This window comes from Falco punctatus, assembly GCF_963210335.1.
Source record: "Falco punctatus genome assembly, chromosome: 8".
Classification (NCBI taxonomy): Eukaryota; Metazoa; Chordata; class Aves; order Falconiformes; family Falconidae; genus Falco; species Falco punctatus.
This window is the reverse complement of record NC_137588.1, coordinates 61,055,637-61,076,543: the sequence shown is the minus strand read 5'-3', so window position 1 is coordinate 61,076,543 and position 20,907 is coordinate 61,055,637. Positions and strand designations below refer to the sequence as shown.

The 20,907-nt window shown below is 40.7% G+C and overlaps 1 protein-coding gene across 1 annotated transcript in view; it reads right to left on the bottom strand.

Annotated features, from left to right (window-relative positions):
* TRPC7 (transient receptor potential cation channel subfamily C member 7) overlaps positions 1–20,907 on the bottom strand; it is an 82,062-nt gene that overhangs the window by 38,092 nt on the left and 23,063 nt on the right. Inside the window, exon 3 of the mRNA XM_080398530.1 lies at positions 11,262–11,444. Within this exon, the coding sequence (XP_080254656.1) occupies positions 11,262–11,444 (183 nt within the window). The remainder of the gene's footprint in view (positions 1–11,261; positions 11,445–20,907) is intronic.

Genomic DNA, 20,907 nt, shown 5'->3' with positions numbered 1-20,907 from the left:
AGGGAGTGAGAGCTAGAAAAGGAGCCGCTTGAACAGATTTTCAGGAGAACATTGGTAACGTCAAGAGACACGGGCAGAGATGAGCCGTTTTACTTTCCATCATGTCCTTTGAACAACTTTTCTGGGTTCATTATTAAACATTTGTCTTTTGATGTAGCTCATCACCTCTGCAAGCCTACACTGATTAACATGTTTTAGACCATGGCACCTGCTCATGGGAACCCCTGGTTGGGTCTGTAATGCTTCAAATTCCAGAGATTCTAGCAAAAATGCCCAAACTGTTTTGCTGACGATGACTCGTTGGAATCAACTGTCACCTGTGCCTCTGAATTACAAGGGAAAACGAGGGGAGCAAGGATCAGGTGGGTTGTACACATGGCTTTTCCCATTTTGCCAGGCACATCACCAGGGAGCACAGGAGCAGGGCTACTGCAGGCATCCACACGCTGGAAAACCCAGGTGGGATGTGAACCACACGCATTGTGTGCTCTGAAATGAGGAAAGCACATAAGTATTCGTAAGAAGACTTGGTGACACACCTCACTGACAAACAGAGCCCGAGCTGAGCTTGCTGTGCTGGTGCTCCCAGCAGAAGGGGAGCCAGCCCTGGTCTGGAAGGTGAGGTGGCATCTGCATGAGCAAAACCAGAGGCAAGGAGGGATGGGAAGCCAGGCTTGCCCGTCTCTGCTGCTGTGTGGGCAATGTCATGTTTCTCACAGCAAAACCTTCATCAAAGGAGATATGAAATCATCCTTTTTCAGTGGGTTGCTGAAGATGCTGTGGGAGTATCAGCAAACATCGGCAGGGTGGGAGAAGCTCCGGGAAGGGTCGAAGCAGGATATTACTGCTGTTCCCCTGAAGGGTAAAAAATATACTGCCATTTCACGAAAGAGGATCTGATGAATTAAGGGCTAAACATATGCCCACATGCACACGACAGAAAAAAAAGCAATGAAAATACTAAACCAAAACATAATTTCCTTGCTTTTAAGCCACTTTTCACTTTTGAAGATTTATTTGATATTTTAAGCATTTTTAAGACTCAAAGCCTGAATAAAGAGTCTGGATTTATACTGAATAAAAGATTTTCTTCAATGGAAATGCACTTTTTGGAAAAAAAAAACAAACAAACCCAGACCTTGGAAAAAAGTGGAAAATGTGTCATAACAGGATTTTTTATCTGGTAAAAGAGCCACCTACTTGCAGAGTCATTTCACCTGATCCCGAGTGGGAGATAACAGAGCTCAGTGGAAATTGCTGAAGCTTGCTAGGAAATACCCAGTGCGGGAAAAGAACAACATATGCACATGGCTTTTCTTATCTTCACCTTGTACTCTGTTCTGTGAGCCTCCAAGTGAACAAAGAGCCCTTCCTTTGTCTTGAAGAGACTATTCTGAGGCAACCTAACAGAAACAGATGGGATATAATATAGTTATTTCATGATCCAGAATACAGGAAAAAAATCTGCCTCTAGCAAGCGCTTGTGCTATTAAACTATGACAAATGAGGTTGTCAGAGGGTAAATGTGGCTGGAAGTTGGCTCATTGTTTGCTGTTGTGCTTGATAAAGGTGCAAGTAAAGCTGTAGAAAGTTTAAGAAAAAAATAGAAAAACTACTTACCCTATAATTTATGAATTAAAAATAATATGTAAAGTTCCAATCCAAATACCCATGCTGTGAGACTGTGACCTTTTCACAGAAGAGACCTGCTCTAATTATAAATTCTATCCATGGCCACCGACCCAGTTTTTAAAACACTTTGCACCAGAGTAAGCTTGCAAGGGAGAGCAAATCAGCAGGTCCAAACTCCTTCATCCACATGCAACTAAAAAAATAATTCATGCAACCCCGTTCAGCTTGGATGAAAGAAAATTCAGCTGACCAAGACTCATTTCAATGGGAACTGACCACTGCATAAAAATAAACAGTACACAAGAAAAAGTCCTCTGAGATGCCACAGCTGCTGCAGACACACAGAGGGAACGTGAAGCAAGGAAACGTCCCTGCCCTGAGGATTTCTGCAGCTTTCCCTCCATCCCTGGGGTTCATTTGACTGTCTAATGGCATCACACAAATATTCATGGGTTTCTTGTTCATCCTGTAGATGAGCTTTGTGACAGTCTGGGTGAATATTCAGACCCGATATCTGGAGTCTAACAGCAGCATTTATAAACCTGGTAGCAAAGGGAAAAGGTTTATATATTTGTAGGCAGAGCCCAGATGAGCTGGAATTATTGGGGAAAAAAACCCCAACCCAACAAATTGTGCAACCTTAGTCTCTGAGTCACTTTTAAGGCATAAACCTAGAAGCATTTAATATGGTTTCAGTGATAAATTACACATTTTGTAAAACCTTTCACATTCACCTTTCTGAACCAAAACATTTTTCTTATTAGATAGAACCATTTAGCATTGGAGAAATAGTTGCTTGCATCAAACCCCAAGGTAACTCAAATATTCCCCAGTTTTATGGAAATTCAGTATCTGGGTCCACTTTCTGGTTGACTTATCTAATTCAAAATTCTGATTTTGAAGACTTGAAACTTTAGCACGGCTACAGTTTACAACCACATCCCTTTCCTGCGATTCAGCCTGCTCTATAAAAGCAAGCCTGTTGTTTAGGATAGATCTGCTCTCTGCTAAACCCATGAGTACACTAACAGGATCAGGATCTCACTTTACAAAGGCGACAAGATGACAGAACCAAGGCAGTGAAGGTCATCCCAGCATCCCAATGCTTGTGTAATTGCCCCAAACCACCCATGTGGCGCAGCTCCGTAAATGAGATGGCGCGGTCCCATCAGAGGGAGCAACGTGCTTGGGAACAGGATTTGACCAGGCACCAGATTGTTAAATAGGCACAAAATAAAACCCAATAAAACCAAATTACTTTAATAGAAAACTAAAGTAATGGGGTAAATAAAACTGCCAGGACCATTTCAAATGCAGTTCACCCATTGACAGAAATGTTCTCTGCTGCTGAGTGAAAACACAAAATTAATAATCCTCTTAGTAGTGGAAGGAATGAAGGGGGATTTTTTTGTCGTTCTGCTACATTTTCAATTCATGTCATGTAAAATTAAGTCTGCTATATTTGAGGTGTATAACTGGAAAACATAGAGTTTACATAAATTCTTTAATTGGTTCAGTTTAAACCCTTTTCTGCCTAAAGTTTCCTTATAATTTCATTTTCCTGAAACAAGGACAGATGCTTTTTTTGTGCTAAACATTCCTCTACAAGGGAGTGAATAAGGTGGCTGGCTCTTGAGAAAACTTCTGTTTCATATTCTAGTAGGCTGCATGTTTTCTGAAGAGATTCATTGCTAATGTCTGGTTTCTCCTCTTTTTACATGTATAAATAAATCTTATCACTGAATTATTTATCTGAAAATAAGCAAATGAATTGGAAGTCTCAGCCTCTAACATCCCAGGGTTTTCATATCTGTGCGGAATCAAAACCATTTGGAAATCCTTATTATTTAATTATTCATCTGAAAACATGCCACTATAAAAAGCTACCAAACCCCAAGCTCCCTTTGGTATCTAAAAAAACCTCAAAACCACCCCAACCATGGTGGGCACAGAAGGAGAAATGTAAAATGTGTTAGCCATTTCCTTCCCCAGGAGAGTCACTGAACTGTTTTCCCTTGGCTAGGTGGTGAGGAAGCTGGGCTAGTGCTCAAACCCACGTGCCTCCAGCACAGATGGAGAGCAAGACTCACTCATAGGATGAGACTCCTCTCACCATGAGGTAGAGTCCCAAAAACATACTCAAACGTGGCCAACCTACAGGTGTGTGACATGGATCTCACATGGGAGAGCCACACCCTGGGTCAGTACCCATGCTGACATCTGAATTTGAACATCGCTTAGGAAAATTCCCTCAGTAACATGAAACACTGAATCTTATTTTTTTGAGGGGTTGTGTCATCCCCACCTGACTTTCCATCTAAAATGCAGGTCTCCTGCCTATGGGAAGACAAATGAAGCCAAAACTGGGGGCAGCTAAGGTCAGGTTTATAGCAGACCATATTAACTGCTCTTTTCTAAAAGAACCTTATTATTAATAAAGGTAATTTTAAGTCCTTTCATCTGTGATGGACATCCATGCAATGGGTTTCATGTGTTCCTGTGCTGTCTTGTCAATGTCTTGACGGACATCTAAGACCTGTGGTACTTTGCAAATGAAAGTAATTAAGTCTGCATATTACAATAAATTGGGAATACTGCAAACACCACTCAGGATGGAGAAATGATTCATTCAGGCCTTGAGAGGATGGATGTATGGGCAGGAAATAACAAAATGAGATTCATCTTGGAAAAGAAAAGAAATTAAAACATCTGGGCAAAAGGAAATCATCAAACCACAGATTTTAGTGGAGGAAGGAACCTTGCTAATGAAATACTCAGAGAGATAGAAACACTTTCTGTGAAGAAGGGAAGTAACTCCTTCCCTTTCCCTGACAAAACGTCTCTAATATGTGATTAAAAATGTAAAAAGAAAAGATTACATGGATAAGCTTAAGAGTCCAGAATGACCACAGTGTTTCTACTGTTCTCATAGATATTAAATTACATTTGTACAGTATCAACTGGTTTTCCAGTGATGGAAAAGGGAGACGCTTTTCTTCTCACCACCACAGTACAAGCCATCAACGATGTCACAAGAGTTTAGTTAAATATTCCTGAGACTGAAGGGTGGGAAAAAATTAACCAGGGATTACAGAAACAAAAGCAAAAAGCCAGCTTCCTGAAAGCCTTTTTTCCTGAGGAATTCTGCTCCTTGAGGATTCACATTTACATGGTAAAACATAACCCTGTCTCTTTCCAAGCTGTATCTGTGCTTGTTACAACCATTGCAGTACAGAAAGATCGGTGTCTGTCCCATGGGAAATTCCTAAACTTAATTCTGTTCCAAAGAAGGACAAACAGCCGCAGGAGAGATTTTCTGGGACCTACCCAGCTCAGAAAGCTGTGGAGCTGAAACATTTCATCTGGGTTACCAAAATGTCATTTTCCATCAGTGTGGAGGCTAAGGCACCGGCTGTGCACGAGGCAGGGGCACTGTGCCCCGCTGTGCCCCCTCCCCAGGTGTGGCACTGCGGGAATTTGCAGGATAACGGCAAACTGAGAGTGCACAGAGCTCGCAGAGCCATAGCTGCCCACCGTGGCACACGGCACAGACCTGGTCCTTGCCCTCCAGTGCGAGGAGTTTCAGAGCTTCTGGTCACCCTTGGACTTCTGCCCTCTGTTCTCATGTGCTTCTCTTGCACACGCCAAGCTTTTCCAGTTACCCCTCCTAAGGATGTGCTGGCTGAGCTCAGCACGGGCTGTGTTGCAGGTTTTGCGGGGCAGAGCCATCTCTGCAGCAGGAGCAGAGCCGGTCCTTTTCCCCATTCAGGGACTAACCCTCTCCAGCCGCCGTGCGAGGTGGAAACGCTGCAGGTGGGACCCCAGTTAATGGTGAGAAGGACCCTGGCAAGCATTTTGTGCACAAGATATTGTGCAGGGTAAAACTGCATCCTCTGAGCAAATTGCAGCAGTTGATAAAAGCTGGGACTTCTCTTGCCCTTGAGTATCTGAGTCGCGTGACCAATGCAGTGAAAAATTATAATCTAACGCAGCCATGAGTATTCTGTTCGGAGCATCCTCCATATGTTAATTATTAATAATACAGCCATGAGAAAAGTTCCTGTTCCAACTCTCTATTAAATAGGATTTACACAGCCATCTGGTGTTCTGTTTAATTCTTATTAATATTTTTTTTCAAACCCAATTTGTGTGTCTTACTGTTAATTAAATTAAAACTCGTGAAAGAAATATGTGCTCTGGCTTTGTGATGGCTATGAACTGAGCTGCTGAGAGAACAGAGGGCACTCAACATTTGCAATTAAAAGTATACAGCAATGATAATTCTGACATTGGAAAAGAAGGAGAATGAATGTCACCTCCTACAGAGAAGCAACAGCTTTAGACCTAAAAGTAAATGTCAACATGTAAGACCCCTGCCAACATTAAAGGATGACAAGAAAGGAGCATAGTAGGACAGACAAAAATGAGAACAAAAAATATGAATGGCTCTGTAAATTTGATATACACCAGTAAAATGGTTTTGTTGTGGTACATCAAGACTGTATTTTCTCTCTATGGGTTGCCCAAGGGAAGAATCCAAGACAGAGTTGTCCCAGCCTCTGTATCTATGCCTCTCACAGGTAGAAATTACACTCTGACTCAATTAGAAATGAGTTCACATGCACACAAAACCTGTGCTACCCTTACTTTTCCCGTATCTGATTAAAAACAAAATTGCTTGTTTCAAAAAGAAAAAAACATTATTTTGCAATTTTCAGTCAAGAACACAAAGTAAACTCCCACTTAGATGCTGTAAGCCTGCATGAACAGCTGAGAGCATCCTTGGCTCAAGAAGCTCAGGATCAGTTTTATTTTCTTTCCTTGGGACCAGAACTCCAATTTAGCAGCTCAAGCCACTTTTGGCTATTATCCACCAGAACCATCCACCCTAAATTAATTCCTCTTTCACCTTAATGCTGTTTTTAATTTTGTCATTTCCCTGAATAGCTGCTGGACTCCGCCACAGTCTTTGCTGTCACACTGTGACTGTTTCCCCAGCCCTCTCCTACAATATCCAAAGGAATGACCTGGATGGTCTTACTACAGCATCAGCAGGGTGCTCTGCTGGGAGACAATAGTAAATTTGCAACAATCTCTTAACATGGGCTAAAAGTCCCTTTCTTGGAGAGGATCCAGTACTCAGTAAATACTCAAATGTTTGCAAATTGTTTGTTTTGCACTTGACAAACTGTTCCCATTGTTACAGCTCTGAGGAACCATGCATGAATCATTAAGACAGCTAATTGAAGGGTAAATGGCTCTGGAAAACTTGATGGGACCACATTTGAGTGCAGTTTTCCAAGAATTCGGGGGTGCAGGGTGATTATTTAGTTCTTTCAGGAAGGGTAAAGAATTGGTGTAATACAGTGTTTTTAAAGACCACTTTGTAATCTACTATTATTTTAGCCTTCTCCGTGCTGTGAAATATGCACAAGCAGAGTTTCTTAATTCTTCAGTGACCTTCCATATAAAGTTCTTCAATTATATTAGAGCCTTGAACTTGCTTTCTTGCCAGTGTCTCATATGTGCTTTGCAGAAGAAAAGGAGGGGTGGGGGGGTGGGGAAGTCAAGTGAAGTGTGGAACTTCAAGTTTTCTTGAATGACTTTCCAAGATTCATCTCAAATTTTGTAAATTAGGAAAAAAGGGTAAGCATGAATAAGTTTGCGTCCTTTCAGTTGAACAGAGAACTGCTTTTTTTGGAGTAACAAAGGGGTGAGGTGACAGGGAACTCTAATGGGAAGTACAAAGGAAAAAGTGCAAAGAAAGATCATTTAGGGCCTGGACAAAAACCTGTTATAGGTACCAGCTGCAGGTTTACTGAGTAGAGGAGGTAAGAAGGCTTCAGTCCCCTTTTCAGCCCTGATGTGCAGGAAAACCTTGTATGCACCGGGAAAGCGTGGTCAGTGAGCAGGTCTGTGAACATCCAGCTCAAGGGCAGGTTGCCCCCGGACTTGGTGGTTTTCAAGCAGGGCTTTGCCCTTCAGAAAAAGAGAGGAACAGAAGCACATGGTTTGGGCTAAAAGCTCCCCGAAGGCTGATGGCTGAGCTCCCTGCTCTGTGGGCACGACACACGTGCACTGTACACGCAAGAGAGTCACAGCCTCGACCTCCAACCCTGTGTGATTTATTGGGGATCGCAATTGCTGAAGTTAAGAGCAAGAAGATACTGTGTTGGAACCAAAATCAAGACTCAATAGTTAAACTGTGTATGTAGCATCAACTGCACCCCTAAAATTTTCAGCTGGGGACATAGGAAGAAAAGGACAAAAGATTACAGAGTTGATTTAAACCCATAAAATGCAATATGATGCCACTCAGTTTCAAAATTCTGCTCTCTCAAATGCTGTGAGCTGGGCAGGGGGTGGGAGAAGCTGGTAGACCAGCTGCTACTACTACAGAAAAATACCACTCTTAGACACTGTGGCTGTAGTAACTTCACTGTAGGAGGGCTACGAAGTAACAGGAATTTAAAAGAACAAGGAGGATTTTAGAAGTTTGTGCAAAGGCCTGATGAAGCTCTACAGATGTAATTCCTGCCTAAGGATGTGAGCCCTTGATATATTTCTCAGACTCTGGAAACAAAAGTGTGATAAAATGCAGACTGCAGCACCAGCTGTAAAAGTAAAATTATGGATATTAAATAATAATTTTCAATATGAGTTGTTCTCTGCAAATTTTCATCAAATAAAGCCTACTGTAGGCACTTAGAGTATAATATGGAAATGTGAATTAAGAAGCTAATGGTAGAAATAGATTTTTTTAAACATCAAATATTTCTTAAAGTTTCAGATGCAAATGCAAATATCTAAATATTTAATCTGGATACTAACTTAATGAAAAAATGGCCAAAACATAACAACTAACACCTATTTTATTTTGTTTTCTCAAACCATTCTGAAGTCCCTAAAGTTGTCTTGTCTAGGATTCTTGCTGTTCATGGCAAAGAACGAATATAACATACTTAGGAGCTCTAAGTAAAAGCATCTTTGTTTCCCTGGTTTATCTAGAGCTTGCTGAGCTGAAGAATGCAAAACTGACCACCTGAATGTTGATGCCAATGGCAGAGTTGGGGAGCAGGGGTGGCATGCACAGATGTAGCCCTTTCATTAATCTTATCCTGCCAAATAAACTTCTGGGGGGAAAAAAAATATCTCACTTATGCCTGTGAGTCATTGCATTAGCTTTAAAAAAGTGGCTTGATATTTACAAAATCTGTCCAAGAACTGATCTATTAAATATGTATAATAATTCCCCCCTCCCCCATCTCACCCCTCTCTATTAAAGGACTTTCTTAAAATGAAAATAGATTTCAAAGCACAGGCTTTGTATGCATAAGCCTAAATAATTCTCATCTGGATAAAAACCTTGTACCTGAAATCTATTGCCTCTTGAGGAAATCATTACTGTGTTACCGTAACACAATCTCTTTGTTCAGCAAGTGTGATAAATATCAGTCTATTATCATAAGTCACTGCCAATAACCAAAGCCATTTATCTGAATGTGTCTCTGCATCCCACAAATGGAACTATCTTACTTTTGAAGTAGCAGTTAAATGCTCGTCTTACACACAGACATATACTGCCTGCTGAAAAGGATATTCTGAGAAGTGCTAACCTGAGAGTCAACATGAGGCTGGCGAATGTTCATGTTTGTGTTCTGTAATTAGCGTAACAGTTATTACCGGTCAGCAACAAGTTGCTGTGATCCAGGAAGGATGCTCAGATTTCCTGAGCGTAAGAAGATATTTATACAGAAAAAGACCAACTGTACATCACCTACTGCAGATGCTTCAGGTCATTTCATGCACTATGGAAAGGTGCGTGTATATACAACATAAGAATCAGAGGAAACGTTCCTCTGAAACCAACCAAGCTAGGAAGAGTGTGCTCAAAGCAGCACAGTAACTGACAGCAATTTAGCTCTGGCTAATGGTCCTGGTATCTAAAGGATGACACAAATATTTAGAAGAATATACAAGCAAGATATCACAGAAGTCTGTGCTTTGAAAAGGCTCAAGGTTCTGACCAACTTCATGGTAAGTCTCAGATCACAAGTCACTGGGGCTAGTCCTTGATAAGGTGTTATCAGTGTCTTAGATTAGCTCATTTTCAGAAAGCAATCGAGTTTGGCTCCCTGTTACCAAAGCAACAGCTTCAACAACTAACCTGGACCCAGCTTCTTGAAAGGCATCTCACTAAGAGTGAACTGAGATGTTATGCTCAGTTTTGGTGATGGAACGATAACATAGACACAACATCCTAGGAGGAAATATTTAGCTCCATGCTATGTGCTCCTGCATGAAAGCAATTCATTTCAAATAAGAGTTTTAAGATTCTCTTTAATTAATGGCTTTCATAACAGGAAAAGACCTTCTCTATCCAGCACAGCAGCACAGTCAAGAGGCAAACTGAAGCAGGTGGTGGGTTTGGGAGGGGAAAGAGAGAGCAGATGTTAGCTTGAAAATTTGGAAAGCTCTTTGAGTCGCATAGCAGGAGCCCAGTTTCCATCAATGCATATTGTAGCAGCAATTAATTGGGACCACCCAGGCCTAGGGTTTGCCAGAATCAAATTTTCCATTCACACAACATACTTCCGTAAAGCTGAATGTTTGTTTAAAATACTTCTAAAAGTCATTCAGTTTTCATGTTTTTCCTTAAAATATATGTCTTCCTTCTGTTTTGTACATTTGGGGAAATCTGAACTCTTAGAATACAGAACCAGAGCTTTGGGAGAGTGGAAGCTGGGAATCTGTCACTTTTTATCAATATTTATTACTTTCACATGCTTTCAAAAAAATCAAAATTCCAAGTTAATCAGAAATTTATTTTTGAGGTTTTGATATAATTCTGAGTAAAAATTACAAAACTTTTTTAAAATTTAAATTCCACTTTCCATCACACTGCAGTAAAGAGTCTTGACTATGGCAAAATTGCTACTTTTTGTGTACACTCTTTCTAGAACAGTACAGAAAAGGTAATATTTTTGATAGTTGCAACATTTGCAGATTAACTAACAGGGGATGTGGACCAGAGCTAAGACGTCAGGGAGCATTGAGAGCAGACAAGGAGACTTGGTCTGCTGACTTCAATCAGGCTGCAGAGTCCATCTGCCTGAGTCAAAGCAGAAGATCTAGTTTGAAGGAAAGGCAGATGGTTTGGAAATGGTGAGGATCTGGACTAAGTTCTCTGATCTTATAATTTGTGGGCAAAGATGCCAGAGCTGCTGGCTAGGTTCATCCCTTCCAACCATGTAAGTCACAGTGAAGGAAGGAAGACCCTCGGTTTGGTATAGCAACAACTTTTCGTCCCTGCTGAGGTCTCCAGAGATTCAGAGTCACGACCTGCACAAGAAGCACTGTGCCCTATAGGCAGTCCCTCAGACCAGCTATACATCCATGTCTATCACATTCAAATAAATGCCATACCTGCTACAGCATGTCCTTTGCGAATAACCTTCTCCATACAAAAGTATGTGAGAAAATGCAAATCAAGCCATAAACCACAAAAATTCTAGGGATAGTCCTGATCCCACTGAAATCTATCTTTCATATATTATTTTTCAGGTGACATCAAGGCAGCATAACTTAGATGTGGAGACATTACCCAGGCACCCAAAGAAATAGCTTACCTTCTTGACCTCATATTTAATAGCAAGTTTAATCCTGCTCAGACTTGGCCGGTGGTGCTCAGGGCACAACTGTATGTTCACATCTCCATTCAGAATAGCCTCTACTTCTTCTGTGTCTCTGCACAGGTCCAGCACCCCCACGACAAAGTCCTTGCATTGCATAGATAGCTTCCTGTAGTCGTTCTAAGGGAAAACGGAGAAAAACGAGTTAATTAATTGTGCACTTGAAAGCATGCCTCAAACAAACAAAGCAAGCAAGCAAGGGAGAGAGCAGTTGTCAGCAGGGTTACTCCTGCAAAACTACTGTCTGGAATAGTAAGAAAGACTTGATTTCACCTACGGAGTAGCCAGCTTTTCACAAATACACATCAACTCCTCCAGACTGAATTAGCAATGTTTCTCTCAGCAGCACAGTTTGCATTGCAATAGAGCATGCTCTACAGAACAACAAGTAAATGATTTATAGAGACATTTTGATTTCAAGCAATCATTTCATCTCTCTGTGTAGCATATCTTCTAGGAATGTGAAAAGATAGCCAACTAAAGTCCTGCTAACAGGTCAGAATTTACAGCAATTTTACAGTTTAGATTCTTTCTTTAATAACTGTCAAGAAGTTTTGGACTGGTACAACAAGCTGCAGCACCCCACACAGATGTATTCAAATAAATTATACAGTTACAATACCATATTCAGTTTCAAATTTGTTACCTAACAATTTGGTTAGCCAGCCTTGGAAAAGCATCCAGAAGATCATTTTTGTCCTAACACTTCTCCAGGAAATAGGACTTCAGGAACTCAACAGGATTTCCTGGAAATAATTTCACCTTGCAAACCCAAATTACACTTACATGAAAAGAGATAGTATGTAGCTGACTTGGTAGAGGGCTAGAAGAGCCATGTCAGTGCCTTAAATTAAATTGTGATTGATTTTCACATGCTGACACTTAAAAAATGAGGAAAATGCCACCATCTGAGTAAATGCAGCAAATTAGAACACAATTAAGGCTACCATTAATATCCTAACAAAATGGTGGTATTAAAGACTCGGTGCAACAAATAGAAATAATAAGCATAAGACAAGCTCTTAGTGACTTGAGAGATCATTTCAAATTAGGTTTGATGAGTTAATTAAATTCAGCAGCTTATCTAATTAAGCCAGCAGCCAAAAAAAGAAGATCGTTAAACCTGGCTTTGATGAAATGATATGAGTAACCTGGCTTTATATGCCTATATTTTCTAGATTATTAATTCGAACATTTACACATAGCAACATATTAGCCTTCCTTGTTAGGCAAAGATCTCAAAGCACTGTGCAAACATTCATTAATTAGGCAGAACGGCACTGTCAAAAATATGGTGTTATTAGAGGTGTCTAAATTTCTTACAACAGTTTTTCCCCTTCAGAATTGAGATGTCCTTGATAATGATTTTTTTTTAATAGGTTTAGTTTAATGGCTTTGCCATAAGTTTGACTTTGCTTGTGATGTGTATGTGTCCCCCAGCTTTGCTTACTGTGCTGCCCTGTGTGCTGAAGGCTATGAAGAGCTATTTCACTCAGGACAGAAAAATTCAATTGTCACAGGGAACCAGAAAGCCCTCCAGGGCTGGGATTAGAAAATTCTGGCAGAAAGGGGAAGATGCCATTTCTGATAGAGGTTTAGGAGAAAGGGAGGAGGAGGAGAGCTGAAGAACAGCCTGTATTTTAGTGATGATACCTTCTGCAAGGTGGAACTTGTATGTTTACATCCTCTTGTCTACCAAAAAGGTCAGAATCTGGGTTTCCCTTTTCCTTCTTGAGTGCTGTAATCAGACCTCATGTTCTTATTGGGGTGTTCATAAATGAAGATCAGCCAGAATGTCAAATCTTAGTTAAAGGGAGATACAACAACAAGCAGCGGTTTATCTCTGGTAAAGCAGGTGCATGCCCCGTTGCAGAAATGGGGAAGACTTCTAGAAATGTGCCAGTTCAGTTCACTAAGATTTAATATGTCCTCAAGGTTCGGGCAGAAAATGATTGTACATTCACATTTAAATGTAGTACCTAAGTATCTGGTGGTGATAGGGTTTGTAGAACGAATGTTATCACGTATGGGGTGAGGTAAGGTCTGAAATGTAAATGAAAGACAGATTGTACTTTATGGATCCAAAGCACTCTAATCAATTCCGTGCTTTAATCTTCACCATACCAAAATGAATTTCAATAAATAGAAAGCTTGTCTGTTCACTGGCAGAATAGATGCCCAAACAAAAATATCAGCCTGGAAGTAACTACAGGAATTGTAACAGGACAGCAGACATAGATAGATCTGAAAATAGATGTAGGTGGGGGATGGAATGCCTGGCTGCCCCAGGTAATGGAGACATTTAATTAGCCCAGCAGGCTAGAATAAACAAGGTGAGAACTCTGCTAAACTTTAGTACCATTCTCTATGTACTGTTTGCAAAGTTCACAATGTTATCTCTTAGCCAGCACATTTTAGGTAATTCCCATCACTGTTTCCACATCATCTGAACAACTAGTATGTATTAGCTCAGATTATTTTTCCTTTTCTGCTTTCTTTAAGGAAAGCAGCTTAGTTAGCAATTAAGAAAGTGCTTCTAAAGTAAGTGTAAATGGCAGGCTCCCAGCTGGCAACTCCATCAAGACCCAACTTTATTCACATCTCCAAGCCTAATGTTTTTACTGGTTCCATACATTTGCAAAGACTATGAATGACTTTTCTGTTCAAAACTATTTTTAAGTTACTCCAATTTTTAAGTAGAGACAAGCAGCAACATAACCTACCCAGGATACAGGCTGTATGAAGAAAAATAAAATAAAGTAAAATAAAATAAAATAAAATAAAACCTTCCAGCCAACCCGCAGCCAGGAAAGAGAGCAGCTTACTGCTCTCAGGAGACTTTGTTCATGTTTTAAGACAAGCCTCAATGATCACGGAACCTGCTGTGTTTTTCTGACGATCCCTTTTACAAAAGCATTTATCATCTTTCTTTGTTCTGGCTTCCTTAACGCTCACAGTCAGCACAGAAAGTCCTGTTCAGTCTGACAGTGAGAACACAGCCACTCAGTGACTCTCATGCCAGTGTCTTTCCCTTTGCAAGCACAGTTTATTGGCTTCATCTTTACTAAAAACTGAGATTAGTAGGAGACTGACAGCCAAGCTTCTCCTGACCCTGGCTTGCGTAATGTAGCTTTGATGACACAAGCAGAAATTACCTACCTGCATATAAAATACGGAATTGCAAGTCATGAGGCACAGTAAAAAAATCAAGGATTCCGAGAAGATTTCCAAGCAGCATGCAAGCTATGTTGGTGCATGTGCCAGTGCTGTATAAATTGCCTGTATTTCACACATTTGGAAGCTTCTGAGATCCTGCACACCCTGCACAAAGGAGTGCTGCGGTGGTGCTGGGGCTTGCTTTTGTGTAGGACAGAAGGCTGCGGCCCCAGGGCAAGGGTTAGCGAGGGGAGGAAGAGTCAGGAGGAGGAGGTGAAGGAGAAGCAGGACACATTTCCAGTTACTTTTGTTACACCAAGGTTTGTGAAGATCTGAGTCCTGAGGACTTCTGGTGACTGCCAGCAGACAAAGGGGCAGACAGCCAGTGGGTCTTGGGGTGCAAAGGGCCAGTCCCCACTTCACCACTGCCTCTGCCAGCTGGGTTTGACCCCTAAACCATGCACTTCATGGCCCTCCTGGTCCAAATGTGTTTCTGGGGGCAGCTATCATGGTCGCAAACATGGCCAGGCGGTGGGCTGCAAGTGGGGGTCCTCTCTCCCACTGCAACAGGCAGCTCCTGGTTGGAGACATGAAATCCAGCTCAGTCCTCCCAGCAGCATTGCGGAAACAGACACTGGCAATGAAAATAACCCAAACCCTCCTGAGTGCTCCGATTAGTTACTCCGTTACAGAAATCTGAGGATTATGAGGTTCATAAAACAGATGGATCTTTGCAGTAATGAAAACCGCAAATCATACATGAGGGATGCTGGGGCCTCATCTTGACAAGCTGAGCACTGTCAAGCCTCAGGGAGGAAGATGAAGGATACAACTAAATGCACGAGAGAGCCAGTCTGCTTCAAATAACACATGAAACAGTGTTTTATTTCCTATAAAGACAGCAGAGAAGGATCAGAATAATGCTTGAGAACATTACAATATCATTTTTAAAAAACTAGAACATAATAAAAGCATTCCAAATTAGTCATTTCCTGCTTCTAACAGTGTTGTGCATGTGGAGTTAAAAATGTCTAATTTTGCTGTTTTGAAAAGGCTGATGGTACTTGTCATTCACTGCAATTTCTCTGAGTACCCTATTATTATCTGTTGATTATGTTCTAAATGAACTCTGTCATGTCTCCACATCTGTTCAAAACCACCCAGATTTCTTCAGAAAAGAGCTGTTTCAGGTCAGGGGGATGCAGCCTGAGTAAAAAAGTTAAGTGAAATGAGAAAAAAGTAAGACTGGCAACCCACCTTGGATAGTTAATGAAAAAAATCCTATTTGAAAAGCAATCACAGTCAAGGCTGAAAAGGAACGTCACCGATGGGAGCCTACCTCTGCAAGGCCAGCACTGCAGGTGCAGTTTGGATGGCACATGGAGAAGTCTGGTGTCGATGCTGCAATATATTGTGAGAAGATTTGAGATTTGTTGAACCCCCTCAGTGCAGGTGAGATTTCACCAGAAACTGGAGTAGGACCAAGGGGTCAGAAACTAAGAAGGTCAAACAACTTTATGTGCAATTCCAAACTACCTTCCCAGTCTCAGATTCACCAACACACTTGGGTTTAAGTCCTGTTGATGTCAATGAAATGCTGGCAAACGTGTTTCAGTGCACTGAAGCAATCTTTCAGGCATCAGGAATTTCAAAGTGGGATGAGTTTGTCAATCAACCTGCAGTTTTTTGGTTGTAATCATTGTAGATTATTCACTGCACAGTTGTTACTGGAAATGGGGCCACAGACTCACAGGAGAGTGCATGACATGCAAATACGGAATGACTTGTACAAGTGCACTGTTTGTGAAAAATCACTCCCTGTGTCAGCATCTAGGACATTTAATTAAATTCACTCTAACAGTTGCTTCCCAGTAACATGTGTAAAGAACAGGGTGGGAACCACAACCCATCATCAGATATTCTAACAGGGATAATTCTAAGATCCAGTTTTTACTGCTATCCTGCATATGCCTAATTGTTCTGCTAGCCTATACTAAAGCTTCAGGGTCAGACTTCTGATTAATAACCTTAGTATCACAGATGAGTTTCTCTTTGAATAAAGAACCACATATCTGGCTCAGAATGATTTAATCTATAGACCTTTTTTCTAGAAAAAAAGCAACTTAACGCTGCTTATCTGTACACACACAACACACACCCCCAGTAAAAGGAGGAAAAGAGGAACAGATGCAGGATGATGGCTATATATCCATATATGAAAGCTACCATTTCTCAAGGGCACTGTCCATAGTATATTGTCTCATAAATCTATTCCACCAGAATCTGGGGGCTTCCACACAAATTCAAGACTTCTGGAACTAATTGACACGAACATCCAGCATCTGTGACTGGAGCACCAGAAGCCCCTGTGTGCTCTCAGTGCGTTCACAGATTGACCACGTGACACAAACCTGCTGAATCCAACCTCCTGTCTGCGAGCAGCGCAGGAGCTGTGTACTCGGCAGTAAATCTGTCATTTCTGGGTAGCATTAAACTTGCTGTGCAAATGAAAGCTGTAGACACATTGCACAGAGCCTCCCTTTATGTTTCCTTGAAGCTCTTGGCTCTTTATATTTAATCTACATCACATATACACATATATCACAGAGGGAAATACTGCATTGCTTAGATTAGCATTTTGAGAAGCAGCAGCAGAAAAAAATATGGATAAGTAATTCTGTAAACATAAACAGAAAACTCCCCCAAATAAAAATGTTTGGAGAAAGAACACAAAGGTGAGTCAAAGGAGGGGGGCAGAAAGCCAGTAATATTACATGCTAGATTTGAAATGAGATCTTTAAATAAACCATCATGTCAAGTATTCAAAATGCTTATAAATATTTACCAATTAGATATCACATGAAATACGCACAAGCCAGTTTAGAAGCTGTTGGACAAATTTCCTTCTGGGTATTTACACTGCCTGGGACTGGCCATATGTTTAGGAATGAAAAAATGCACAAGGCCAGTGGGAGGGAAGGTGATGAGAGGAGGTGCAAGGAAAGGACCCTGCACTGATCCTGCTCACGGAGACATTATCTTCTGAAGTGTGCTGAGCACCGCTTCCTAAGAGCTTTGTTGACTGTGCACATAACTGCTGGCAGGTTCAAATACAGCTGAGTGCATTTCTATTGTTTCCAGGCTAAATGCCTACACGCATAAACTGCGCCAAGGCTGCACAGGTAATTTTCCAGAAAGCGCAACATCAAGTTGGGTTTATGTTCTTTTGCTTCTTAAGTGGCAGCACATCAGCGATTTTTTGCAGCTTTGGGCGTACCATGTCATATTCAGTGGGCATGTCTCTGAAAATACAGCCCAGTGCTCATTTAAAACATTTCATTACTCAGGTGTGTGTTGCTCAGTGTGGCTGGAGGTAGCAACAGATGCCGCTGGTTCATTTTTTCAGTGATCCAGACTTTGACTTTTTCACCTCCAGTGAGCATAATATAATAAGCAATCTGTTCAGATACAAGAGTTTGATATTTCAGAAGTGTGTCTTCTCTGGTGCTTTCCAAGTAATTTGTACCGTTCCAAATGGAGCCAAGATAAACATGGCAACGGTTTGCTCTCCGAAGGATGCCAGGCTGCAGTGCGGTGGAGCACAGGGGCAGTGGCTCCAGGCATAGGGGGGGTGGAGGTGGGGGTAAATCTGGTGAGGGAGTGTCAGGAGACACCAACAGATGTGTCCAAAAAAAAGCCCAAGGATAAAACAGACAGTGCTGTTTGTGTTGACATTATTTTTGGCTGAAGAAGTCCAGAAAACAATAGTGTGCTTTGACTAAGGACCGAAAATTGTGTGACTTCCAATAAGCCATGAAAGTAGCATCCCTTCCATCATTACAAGGATTTCATTGGTGGTTGCATTGACTGATTTACCATCAGAATTTTTTTTTTTGGTGCCTCTTTTTTTTTTTTTCTTTAATAAGTTAGGCTTTTTAGCTGCAATTCATCTTTCCATATGCACTGCAGAAGCTGATCTCTGAAACAGCATATTCCTTCAACAAGGGGATAGAGGAGGAAGAAACCAATCAAAACACTGCCTTTGGATTTGACCTTATACCTATTGACGAGTAGATATATCATATCCTTACAGAAGCTAACCAAGATGGTGTTAATGATTTCTGTGATGGAGTTAGAAAATCCCTTTAAATTTGTTACTGTACTTTTACAACATCCTTCACAGATCCAGGCATAGGTATAACCTTCAACAATCACGTTCCAAGAACTTTGAAGCAGGAACTGTCAAAAGCAGCAGAAGGGATAGGTTTGCACCACCCTCTTTGTTTCTACTCTTTTGTGCTCTAACTGTTATGTATCTAAAAACTGTAATGTATCTACAAACTGTACATAATCGCTTCTGGGAAATCATTAGTTTTTGTGACAAACACAGCTTCTGTGGGACCAAAACCAATGAATAAATTTTGCAAGCTCTTTCCATCAATAAAAAACATTGGAAAATGCAAAATACTTCACATTGATATTCCCTTGAAACAATTATTTATAATGCTGTTTTTTTTTTTTCTTTTTTAATCTAAAATTAATGGATGGATTATTTGGGGAATAATTATTTGGGGAATAAGTCAGGAATCCATTCATATAATCCCAAGAGAAAGCCAAGGACTGAGACTGAACACAATTCCTGACTCTTTAGCCAGGTTTTAGATTCCCCAGTATAACAAAATTCTGAATCAGTCCACTCACAACTTTTTTATTACTTATATAGATCTTTTTCTATTTGAAACGTAAAATAACTTTCCTCTACATGTGAACTCTTTCTGCACCAAAATTAGTGGATCACTTGACTTATTTGAAGTTCTCTCCCTGAACAGAGTACAATCCTTTTTAAAATATGCATCTAAGAAGCTGTCAAAAGAAAACCACCATCTCCTGTACTCCTTTCCCACAATGTCACCTTCTTCCTGACAAGTACCATTACAGAGCATCTTGGTGGCATGTGTATGTGCAGAAACCAGTGCTATTCAGTGCAGAGCTAACATTCTGTTCCAACTCTCTGAAGATACTTAAATATACTTCAACAGAAATTGTGTTAGTTAATAATTTTTTTAAGTTACAGTATTTCAAATCTCAAGGTTGGCATAGCAGCTTTTCAGCATAAGATGGCATTTGATGCTTGATGCACTTCTCTTTCATATTGTCTCAGTTGGTTTTCAAACCCATGTCACAAATAAGCCACACGCTTTTGATTCTTCAACTGATTAAAAGGTGGGGTTTTACCTTCTTTCAGATTTTCACAGGCTCGTTTGAATGTTTATGCTGAAACACCTGTTTTCAGAAGAGCTGTTGAGTCCCTGGATGTCACATGGACAGGACAGGCTATACAAAGGTATTAACTAAATGCTTTGGCATGCAAAATGCAGGGAATACACAAGTTCAGGGAAGGAAAGCATCTGTCTCCCTGTGTCCTATCAACAGCTTCTCTTTATTAAATACAAACCACACATTTCAAAGTAATACTTTGCTAATTCTCTTGGTGAAGAAGACTTTAGGATCTGTTAATGTGAGCAGCAAAATCAAGCTTATGATGATGCAGTGCAAGACTCCAAATCCTGCTGCATTATTTTCAAATATTTGCTTACTCCATGTGGCAACATGACACTGAGAAATGGCTTTTCTTATTATTAAAAATACAAACGCCCTTTGCATTAGAGAAACTTTTATCTCAACCTTTGCTTTTATCATTATGCAGAAAGAATTCTTCTTTTACCCCCAGATGCATTTCACAAGGGCAGAAGTCCAATGCAGTGCTGGGGTTAGCTTCTTTTTCTTGCCACCTATTCTGTTTTCAACAGAGCACTTACACACAAGGCAACAGGCAGAAAATCTGCAGCTCTCATGCCATAGATGTATCAAAGCACAAAAGATACCTCTGGGCCCAGCTCCTCATTTCACATGCCACCCATACTTTTTGTCTCTGGCATTTCCCCATGTTTATTATATTCCTGGTCTGTCTGTTATGAGCTCCATTGGGGAAGGTGTACATTTCCTATACAATCTGAGACTGAATAGTGTTTCCTTGTGCTAAATGCATTAGCTGCTCTCCTTCAACTGTCTGGCTTTTTTCAGCTCAGCTGCTTGAAAACCCTATGTTTCCTAAAAACCAGATGGGAAAAACAGGGAGAAAATAATGGTTTTAAATATAAAGCAATTATTTGCTTAACACAGCTACGTTTATCCACTAAGCCAAGCTAAATTTGTCACTTTCAGCTTACTTACAGAACACATTTATATGTTCAGAGGTGCTATGGGTCCCATCTCTCACGGGAATTTTGGCTACAAACTGCACATGCTTATCAGGAAGACGACTCCTTATAAATCCAGCTTGCAAGTGAATGCTGGTTTAACTGAGAGCCACGATGCAACTTACTGACATCAATAACTAAAAATAATCACATGTCTTCCAGATCTC